The sequence below is a fragment of the Rutidosis leptorrhynchoides genome, chromosome 3 (assembly GCF_046630445.1).
Source record: "Rutidosis leptorrhynchoides isolate AG116_Rl617_1_P2 chromosome 3, CSIRO_AGI_Rlap_v1, whole genome shotgun sequence".
In the NCBI taxonomy this organism is placed as follows: Eukaryota; Viridiplantae; Streptophyta; class Magnoliopsida; order Asterales; family Asteraceae; genus Rutidosis; species Rutidosis leptorrhynchoides.
Window position 1 is genome coordinate 464667221 of NC_092335.1, and position 11445 is coordinate 464678665.

An 11445-nucleotide genomic window follows, 5' to 3' on the forward strand; every position below is an offset into this window, starting at 1 on the left:
TATTGTTCTTATTTCTTTACTATTATTGTTGGGCTGGGTGGTGGGAATTAGTGAGGCCGTAATTTCCCAACAACTGGTATCAGAGCGTTAGGTTTGACGGGGGTCTCGGTTATAGGAGTCGGAGTATGCTCTGTGGTTGCCACGGAAGTGGATCGTCCACATCAGAAACGAGTTCTATTGATCGTATAGAGTATCTGGTTAGACAATATTTTTTCTGATTCGTAGTAATAGTTGGATTTGTTAGTGGCGAGTTGTGGATTTCCGATTTAAAGGGTCCTGGCTACCTGCTACATCTTTTGGCTATTCGAAACGTGAGCAAAATCAGAGAAAGTGTTGTTTATAGGATACAGATACGATGTCGAAGTTCAGTCCAATGAGGTTTGATGTAGAGAAATTTGATGGGATGATCAATTTTGGCTTATGGCAGGTTCAAGTCAAGGATGTGTTGATTCAGTCCGGTTTACACAAGGCTTTGAAGGGTAAACCCACCCTTGTTCCTGGCAGTGATTCTAGCAGTAAGTTCGATGAAGAAGAATGGGTTGATATGGATTTGAGGGCAGCAAGTGCGATTCGTTTGTGTCTTGCAAAGAACGTGCTTGCAAATGTGCACGGGTTATCAACGACAAAGGAGCTTTGGGTTAAACTAGAGAAGTTGTACCAGGGCAAGGGCATCTCAAATCGGTTGTGTCTTAAAGAACAATTTCATACTCTGCGTATGGATGGGGATGCAAGTTTTGTCTCTTGGGAGATAATGTCAACGGCATGAAGATGAGGATCTTGAAGTTGTCGTCGAGGAAGCGTCTACGTCGGTTATCTTCGCAATGTGGAAGTATGGTTATCTTCTTCTATCCAAAAGGTGGAGATTTGTTGGTTTATTTTGGCTAGTAGAAGATATGTGTATCCCACATAGGTGGGAGGAAGATGTGAGGGGTGAGTGACTTGGTTATATAAGAGGGGCTAAGTCTTCATTCCAAATTGCACCAATCAATACACTTTAAGTATTTGATTATTTTTTTCTTTCTTACCCTTGTTTGAGAGTTGTATTAGTTAAATATTTTGGAGAGTGTAGTTGGCTTAAGAGAGTCGTCTATATCATTGTAACAATTTGTGATATAGTGTATTTCTCTCTTTGGGGGCCGGTGGTTTTTCTCCTGTTTTGGAGTTTCCACGTTAAATCTTGTGTTGTGTATTGTTCTTATTTCTTTACTATTATTGTTGGGCTGGGTGGTGGAAATTAGTGAGCCGTAATTTCCCAACATTACACTATTTTGTAGTACTGTTTTTTCAGAAGGTTGAATCGATATCATTGTCTTTAGAAGGAATTGTGATAATACAAGGTCTTTTAATCAGTTTATTTTTTTTACTTTTTATCAACAACATTCAAGTCCTTCAATCCCTCTGATTAATAAACAAGCATTGACATACCATTTCACTTAAACTGTCCAGCTTACAAAAACATAAATAAATTCAACAACTTTAGCTCAGACATAACATATTGTAAAACACAAAGATCAGTATGCAAATGTTAATAGCCATCAATAGAAACTTAAACACTTGCTGATGGATTAGAAAGCAGTTCGGCAGATTTTTTAAGGTAGTCTACATTAATAAAAAAACATTATCAAATGCCAATGCTCCAACAACAAACCTAATTGCCTTATGTGCTTCTGCTACTTTCTCGAGGGCAAGCTGGCAGGTACTGTCATACTGATACGATTGTGCAGGTGCATGTACGGGTGTAGGTTCTGGGACTAAAACTTCATTTCCGGCACTTGGCTTATATTAACATGCATATAGATAATCAAAAGGTATAGTAGCGAAAGGACGGTAGGGTTGATCAGAGCCTCGGTAATATGATGTGGGATGATGGGGTAGCGTTTTTTGAAGGGTAGTTTGAAAAAACTTGGGTACAAATAAAAATTGGGAAAATTGAGCTATCTTGAGAATGGTAGTTTCGGGAAATTTGATGTTGTGGTTCTTGCGGATACAATGATGGATGATGATAGTTTTGAGAGTAAGCCGAATTAATAGGATGATGTTGCTGATAGTTATTGGATGGATAATCAACAGAAGGATGTTCGAACAAGGTCGCGTTTTAACCTAGTGCACGGGAGCGCAATTGAACTATTTCGAGACAGTGAAGTTTTTTTTGACACGTTCACTAGGTTCGGACATGGGTTTATTTGAATCATTTTCAAACCTATGGCGTATAATTGGAATTTTTCAATAAAAAGTGTATTTGGTCCAAAAATTTTGAAAAATGTAAATTTATCATAATCCCTAAAGTTATAGATTTTCATGACATCTGAAACCCGAAACAAACTTGGACATTAGCCCATATTTTAGGCCCAATAAAACAATCAACTAGTTGTAGTCTAATACCAATAAAACTCATTAAGCCCAAAATCGTAAATATGAAGTTTGCAAATTTTATTTCCAGACAAAGAAATCACAAATTAACATTTTTGAAAACCTTAACCAAAATCTTACCAAAACGCATGATCTACCATTAATGTGTTTGTTCATCTATTGAAGGCTTGAAGCACAGCACAGGCACGTAGAATTCGCCATTTTATATATTAGGAAAATAATTGAATAAATACACAAGCGCGCAGTGAAAACATGACGGAAAAATCTAGGTTATTAATTCCGATATTAGTATTGATGCTGCTAATTTTGGTACAAAATGGTGAATCTGTGTGGTTAAATTTACCTAAATCGGGAAATAAATGCGTTACGGAAGAAATTCACAATAACGTCGTCGTCGTCGGCGATTACGTCGTTATTTCCGATGATCATCTTCATCCTACTCCAACTATTTCTGCCAAGGTATAGATTGAAATTCAGAATATATACGTGTTATGTAACTATATATTTTTTTAATTTGATGAAGTTTTTATGTAATTGAATCTGAATTTTGTATGATTTTGAGGATCTTGCTTATGGATTGTGTTTAATTGTTTATTGCTTATGAAGATTTATAACTTTCCCCAATTATATGAATTCGTTTTATTTTAAATGGTTCACGATAGTTAGGGTTTTAATAGGTTGAATAATCATGTGCATTTTGCTACCGAAAAGAAATTACATTTAGACTACTTGATATAGAAACCAAATTATGATGCAAATTTATACTATTAGTTATTTGCATGATATACAATTGACTGTTTTCAGTGTGTAAGTATCGTTGTCTTATCGGTTGGCCTAAGGTTTGGTTTAAGTTTGTTTACTGTTGAACCATTAACAGAATCTTAACATGCAAAAGCACATCTTTTGTATTAAGATTAAGATGTATGTAGGGGCGGAAACAGTGTGCGGCGGGGTGGGGCGCCTGCCTCCATTGGATCTCAAATTTTCAGGCCTAAAATTTTGAATTTTCTTATTTTGCCCCCAAAGCCTCCATATTTTGCCCCAAATCCTTCATATTTTGCCGAAAAGCCTTTATATTTTGCCTAAAAACCTCCATATTTTGGCCAAATAAAGTTGCAGTGAATGTGAACGCTTTAAAAAAAATCGCCCGAAAAAAACTTCTAGTTCTGCCACTGGATGTAGATGCTTGTTCAAGTACACGTTTTTGAGAGTGCCTACGGGCAAGTGTCACGATCCAATTATGTATTGCTCACTTTGAATTGCAATGAGATTGCATGTAATTTTTCGTCTCTCGTGCAATCATGTGGATGCAAACCCTTGTATACCCACATATGTCATGCGTTATAAGATATGTTCTACACGATGTACATTCCAATTCTACTCATACCCTTTTCTGTCATATATTATTAACTGTAGTCATATACTCATATAATACTAGCCTTTTTATGTATGTTACTAAGATCATATGTATTGTGTTTATGTTTTTTTGCATTTGTATTATAACTGTAGTCATGCCCTTTTATGTTTTTTTACATATGTGAGCCCTTTTGCAGGTTACGTCACCTTATGGACACATCCTTCACCACAAGGAGAATGTCACGCATGGTCAGTTTGCATTCACGTCAAGCGAGGCCGGGTTTTATCTGACGTGTTTCTCACCGGACCGACCTGGTGAAGGTGGTGCCTTAAGTGTTAATATTGACTGGAAAATTGGAATTGCAGCAAAGGACTGGGATTCGGTTGCTAGAAAAGAAAAAATTGAGGTGCGAAATAGCTTTTTACATTATTTTGTCGTGCTTATCTTTAGTTCTTTTCTCCCACAGATTAAAATTATTCATACATAGATAAATAAGTACATCTTGAGCTTTTGATGATTGTGAACTTGACATGGGCAATTTCTGAAAGCAACAGAAGTTTTGCTCTGCACAGATTGTTAGTGTTGAATTAACGTAACATTTTTCTATATTGGTTATTGGTTAAAAATTTGAATATAGATACTGGAACAGAAGCCTACACTTTTATGATTCTTAATCTATTCTTATTTGAGACAATCTCATTTGACTAATTTAATCATTTAATTACAACTTATGATTACTTAGAAAACATAATCATGACAGAACTTTAGTAAACTCCAATACATCTCATTCTCTTCCATTTATCGGAACATATGAGGAATTGAGGTTCTTTGCATGAGATAAATGTGTAATTATTATTAAATTAGGGAAACCATCACTAAATAGCCCATTGGTTGGGGCCCTGAGTTCCTTGCAAGAGGTCTCAGGTTCGAACCCCGTATAAGGTGATTATTTAGTGGAGGCCAGGGATGAGTTGGAAACAGCCAGGGAATAATCCTGCTGGGCTGCGTACATCAGAGTATGGGGTCGGATTACTCACCCTACTGGGTAGCCCGAACAGGGAAAACCTTTTACCTTTTTATTACTAGATGTTGGGAAAATGAAAATGAGTGGGTTGGGTAACACATTAAACGAGTAGTATTATATGTGCTAAAATAGGTTGGATATGATTACAAAATTTGGTTTTTTACTACTAATCAAACTTTTCATAATCATGAATTAGGACGTTGTAATATGATAAAATACAATTTGGGCGAATTTGGACCCTTCCGACCTGTTTTAGGCATTTTGTTCCAAGTTATTTTCTGCCCATTAAACGTGAAACGTAGTCTGACTCGACCAATTAATATGGTTTGTCAAAGTTGCCACTTTACAATATGGATTATGTCGAAGTGGAATGTTCTTTAACTAAGTGTTTATTCATTAAAAGTTATAGCTACATGCATTATACCTATTTGTGGGATTCTAAATTTGGTTACAAGACATATGTATCCATTATGTGGGTTGTGATTACCCTGGCTTACAGAATACAACTGTATGTAAATGGTCAAAAGCTCATAGTGAATCTGTTCTTTTCTGTTAAGCAGAGTACTTATTTTGTTCCAAGACAGAATCACGCCACTTCATTTTTGGAACGTCCCGTTCAAACTTGCAACATTTCTTTCTTTGTATAGATTCCAAGTTTTAATTCTTATGTATTTTCATTACATTAAGATAACTGTATTGAATTTTCTAAAAGATTTTTTTTAACCTGTTAATATTAAAGGCTATTTTAGATGTTTGATAAATAATTACACATTCTAATAGCAGTTGTGTGGCTATATCTAGAATTTAGAAATTATATTCTTTTCACCTTTTATCTGCCTTGATATTTATGCTTATATGGCTTCATAGGGTGTTGAGCTCGAGCTGAGAAAGCTTGAAGGAGCTGTGGAGGCCATTCATGATAATTTGCTGTACCTCAAGAGCAGGTGAGTTTCTTCATGTTATGATGTTAATCTTTAGAGGTGGCAACATGGGTCTGAATGTATGTTAAATAGTAAATTATGATTACAAAAAAGCTAACAATATGAGAGGCTGTGTGCATCAAAACCATACTTTGAACGACTTTGATCCACTCCCCTTATAGCTATCTTTCTTATATAAACACAATCTCAAGTGGCCATATTTGTAAGTATTAACGGGCCGAATTCGAATCCGCCAACTCTATTAATATATCATGGTTGTTGTGTTATGTGTAGTGTATGCATGTATGTGTATTTGCTACTAATCTGTGTGGTTGTCTTGTTTTATGCAGAGAAGCAGAAATGAGAGGAGTGAGTGAGACTACGAATTCTCGAGTGGCCTGGTACAGTATCTTATCTTTGGGTATATGCATTTTGGCTTCATGCTTACAATTATGGTACTTAACGCGCTTCTTCCAAAAGAAGAAACTTATATAGATTGTTGTCACACCCTTGTGGTAATGTTATGAGTCAGGACTTAAATCGTAGAATCGTGGTTTTTTTTTTCTTGATTATGGTGGGTTCAAGATTCTTGACACCATTTGTAGAGATATATACTCCCTTCGTGTTCGCGTTTAGAAAACGAGAAATAGGTTATGACCATATCAGTTTTATTGCGGTTTATCTTTTACATGCTTATGTTGGATGGAGTCGATAAACATATTTTGAAAACCTTCATCAGTAATTCTGATTTGTGTACACCAAAACCTGGTGTTAGTGCACACATTAGGGATGATCTTAGATAGATAATACGAAGTAATATAAGGGCGCATTTGTTTACCTCTTTATTGGATGGTTTAACGCTGAATTCTGTACCATTCAGCATTCAACGTGTTTGTTTCTGACCTCTGAATGACATATGGTGCTGAATAGTCCAGCATTCAATGTTGAACCATTCAGCGATGAAACTATTTAACAATTAAATACCTAAATTTTATGTACTATGTTCTTTAAATTATATCAAGAATGCTTAATTAAATAAATCATATTGTAGTTTTATTCATGTCAAATGTTAATGATGATAATAATTTTACAACATTCACGATATCCGTTCATTATTGATTATCAGACGGGTTATTTTCATTCAATACTAAATGATTGTTCTAAAGCATAAATATAAATAAATACAATAAGTACAATAAATTTAAAATAACTGAAAATCTAGGATGATGCTTCATTAATTGAACCCAATAGGATGATGCTTCATTAATTGAACCCAGCTACAAATCTTAACCCCTCGTTCCTTTGATAATGTCGACATTAACATTTGAAACACGAGGGAGGAATATACTGTATGCTTTTCTTTTTTGACTCCATCTTATTCTTAATCTTAATCGTAATCTTAATCTTAGGGTATGTTTGGCAAAACTAGCTGGTAGCTGAAGCTGTTAGTTGTTAGCTGGTAGCGTTTAGCGGTTAGCGTTTAGCGGTTAGCGTTTAGCTGTTAGCTGGTAGCTGAAACTTTTTAGATATGTTTAGGTGTTTGGCAAAGTAGCTGAATGTGATGCCCCGTACAAAACCATCGTGTACGAATCATCAACAACAGGATTATTACAAGGTCAAACACTATATGCTATTTCAAAATACGTTTGCATTCATGATAAAAGGAGATGTCTTAACCAACATCAATGTTTAACAACCAAAGTATGCTTCAATGAATAGAAGCAAGGATAATAGTATGTGACCCATAGGTCGTTACAAATCATAGTTTCAAAAGTAATAATGTTTATGAATGCAAGATAACGTTCATGCGGTGACATCTCTAAAGCAGCGGGTGTCTACAACTAGTACACAGCGGAAGCAACCTTAAGCACCTGAGAAAAACATGCTTAAAAACGTCAACACAAAGGTTGGTGAGCTATAGTTTAAGTATAACAGTATGTAAGGTAGGCCACGAGATTTCAGTGCTACAAAGAGCGTTTCAAAACAGTATGATAAAGTATATGTTTAACCGTGGGCACTTGGTAACTAACTTAACGTTTATAACCCCCTGAAAGTACACTTGGCAAGTGCGTATGTTTACGAAGTATTAAACACCCGTTAAATGCTAGCGCTACTAGCCCGAGTGGGGATGTCAAACCCTATGGATCCATATCTAAGATTCGCGTTCACCGGTTCAAAAACCAATGACTAAACGTTACCGAGCTAAAGGGAATGTTTATGCCGTTGTATAACCCACACATATATAAAGTTTAAGTACTCGTGCCTAGTATGTAAAACGTAAAATGCGCATGTATTCTTAGTTCCCAAAATAGTTAAAGTAAAAAAGGGATGCTATAACTCACAGTGGTAAAGTAGTGGTAAAGTCGAGTCGAGAAGTATGCAAGTATGTAGGTCCGGAAAGTCCTCAACCTAAGTCAAATATTACTAAGTCAGTAAATCGTCCCAAAAAGTTTAAAAGTATGTAAATAAGGTCTTAAGGGTCATCATCATTCATCATCAAACAAAAGGTGTAAAGTAAGTTTCGTTCTAGAAAAGAGTTTAAAACAAAGGCCGACTTCGATCAGTCACCACGGCCTCTATACCTACTGAAATAAGGTGAGACCAGTGGCCATGGCTCCGTATATGAGTCCTCTAATTGTGGTAAAAATTCCAGAAGCAAACTCGTCTTCGTTTGACCGTGGCGACGGTCTAAGTGCGAGTAGGTCAGAATTTTCAGCACAACGTTAAAAGACATAGTGACACTCGGAGGGCCATAAATCCTAAAACGTAACTCGGATTAAGACGAGTCCTAAATGAAAAGTTATCTACTCGAACAGAGCTATCTGAAAATCATCTTTACAGTAGCCCAGGTCGTACTGATCAGACCAAGTAACAGTAAACAGTAGGTTTCTGGTGGGTTCTTGGCGCTCGATGCTTATCACGGTTCTCATCCTTGATGCATATAGCTTCAAGTGTACAACTCGTTGATGTGTTTACATCATCTTAACCAAGGTTTGACCATCATAACACTTGTGTAAGTCTAAGACATGTAGCACAACTCAATTAAGTGTTGTATGTAGTTTGATGAACCAAAGTTACATCAAAGTCTTAGATTTAACACATACATGAACTATAAAAGTAATATTTGAACTACAAACTTGAAAATAAACTAACTAATCAAGATCTTAAGATGTAGAACATAGTTCTTAGTTAGATCTTGAAGATCCAAGACCCAAAGGTCTAGATGTAAAGTTATTAAGTTAAATCTAACACAAGTGTATGAAGTTATAACTAAAAAGTTATACTTCCATGTTCTTGAACTTTTAACGTTAACTTTTGTTCAAGAAAAAATGAGATCAAAGTTAACTAGTAACACTTGACCAACAACAACATGAATCATGAAATTAAAAAGTGCAAGAGTGAAGTAATAAACTAAGTAAACAAGTGACTAGTTCATTGTTGTTCATACTTTAAAGATTCAAGCCAAAGTCTTGATCTTTAAGAAAGTAAACTTTAAGTTTACAAACATGAATTACAAGTATGGTTTTTACAACACATGGACTTTAATCTTTCAAACATTAAATGTAGAACATAAACTAGAGAGTTTAGTTCTTGTATGTTCTTGTTATGAGCAAGATAAATGAAGAACAAACTAAAGAGTTTGATTCTTGTTAACTAGTAAGTAACAACAACAACTACAAGTAGTCAAACAATAACAAGAAACAAGTAAACAAACAAGCAATTGATGATGATATTTGTGTAGCTAGGCTACGGTTTTTATGAGAAAAAAAGGAAGAAAAGAAGTCTTGTTACTTACAAGAATGGAGAGAAAGTTGAGAGGAAAATGCAAGTATTTTTTTGTGTGTGTGTAAAAGTGAGATGGAACTAGTGAAGAATGCAAGATATGTAATCAAAATTTGAAGCAAAAAACACACTCCAAGGCCATGAGGCCGTCGGTTTTGGGTTCCAAGGGGGGAGAAAAATGCCCACTAGTCTCATGCATGTAAAGGCTTTAAAAGTTGGTTAATAGAGGTGTTTGCATGGGAAATAACATGTAACAAGTCTTTCATTACTAACTAAGCTAGTTTTTAAACCTTAATGGACTAGTTGTAACAAAAGGCTCCTAGTTAATCCATTAATATAAGTAGTGGGCTTCTAAGTCCATCAACATTAATAAAAGCTCAAGTTCCATTAATTAACAAATTAATCTAACAAAAGCCCAAGTAATTAACTAGTAACCTTAGTTAATTAAAATGATTAATAAAATCAATCATGAATGTAAATAATACTTGAAAATATTATTCGTGAAAGTTTCGTGTGTCACAAAGACGTTTCGGGCATTCAAAGTTAATCGCGGTAACAAGTAAATGTATATAAACAATACATTCATTTAAACACAAGTATTAATAATAATTATTAATAAATAAACGTTGGAAAAATCCAGGGTCGTTACATTACCCACCTGTTAAAGAAAATTTCGTCCCGAAATTTTAAGCTGAGGTAGATGGAGGAGTCGGGAAAAGGTGAGGATACTTCTGCATCATTTGATCCTCTCGCTCCCAGGTAAACTCAGGTCCTCGTTTGGCATTCCATCGTACTCGTACAATCGGAATCTTGTTGCGCTTCAAAGTTTTGATCTCACGATCCATAATTTCAACAGGCTCTTCCACAAAGTGGAGTTTGTCATCAATTGTAAGTTCTTCCAGCGGTATGATAAGTTCAGGTGCAGCAAGACACTTCTTCAAGTTCGACACGTGAAAGGTAGGATGAACTGAGCTCAATTGAGTTGGAAGATCCAAACGGTAAGCAACGGGTCCAACACGTTCCAAAATTTCAAAAGGACCAATATATCGTGGGTTTAACTTTTCACGTTTTCCAAAACGTATCACACCTTTCCAAGGTGCAACCTTCAACATTACACGATCACCAACGTTGAATTCAAAGTCTTTACGTTTAAGATCGGCATAACTCTTTTGACGGTCACGAGCAGTCTTAAGTCTAGCTTGAATCTGAGCAATCTTCTCCGTTGTTTCATGGACTACCTCGGGTCCGGTGATTTGTTTTTCGCCTACTTCGGCCCTACAAATAGGAGATCGGCACTTGCGGCCATACAATGCTTCAAAAGGTGCGGCATTAATACTCGAGTGATAACTGTTGTTGTAAGAAAATTCGGCGAGTGGCAAATGCCTTTCTCAGGCCTTTCCGAAATCAATAACACATGCACGCAACATGTCTTCCAAGGTCTGAATCGTTCGTTCACTTTGCCCGTCGGTCTGTGGGTGATAAGCAGTACTCATGTCGAGACGGGTTCCCATGGCTTCTTGTAAAGAACGCTAAAATCTAGAAGCAAAACGGGGATCGCGATCTGAGATGATCGATAAAGGTACACCATGACGAGATACAACCTCTTTGATGTATAGTTGAGCAAGTCTTTCCATCGTATCTGTTTCCTTCATGGCCAAAAAGTGTGCAGATTTGGTAAGGCGGTCAACGATAACCCAGATGGTATCGTATCCGCCCACCGTCTTCGGTAGCTTGTGATGAAGTCCATCGTTATCCTTTCCCACTTCCATTGCGGGATTTCTGATTGCTGAAGTAATCCAGAGGGCCTCTGATGTTCGGCCTTAACTTTCGAACAAGTCAAACACTTACCAACATAAGTTGCAACGTCTTTCTTAAGATTCGGCCACCAATACTGTTCCTTAAGATCGTGGTACATTTTGCCCGCTCCGGGGTGAATCGAATATCTCGATTTGTGTGCTTCATCAAGTATAAGGTTCCGTAGATCTCCATAA

The 11445-nt window shown here is 36.3% G+C and overlaps 1 protein-coding gene across 1 annotated transcript; it reads left to right on the plus strand.

Annotated features, from left to right (window-relative positions):
• Nucleotides 1-2486: 2486 nt before the first annotated feature.
• Nucleotides 2487-6342, plus strand: LOC139898071 (transmembrane emp24 domain-containing protein p24delta4-like). Its single transcript, XM_071880778.1, has 4 exons — nucleotides 2487-2829; nucleotides 3924-4133; nucleotides 5619-5695; nucleotides 6022-6342. The coding sequence occupies exons 1-4, from the start codon at nucleotides 2623-2625 to the stop codon at nucleotides 6164-6166; spliced, it is 639 nt and encodes a 212-aa protein (XP_071736879.1). The 5' UTR covers nucleotides 2487-2622; the 3' UTR covers nucleotides 6167-6342.
• The last annotated feature ends 5103 nt before the right edge of the window (nucleotides 6343-11445 follow it).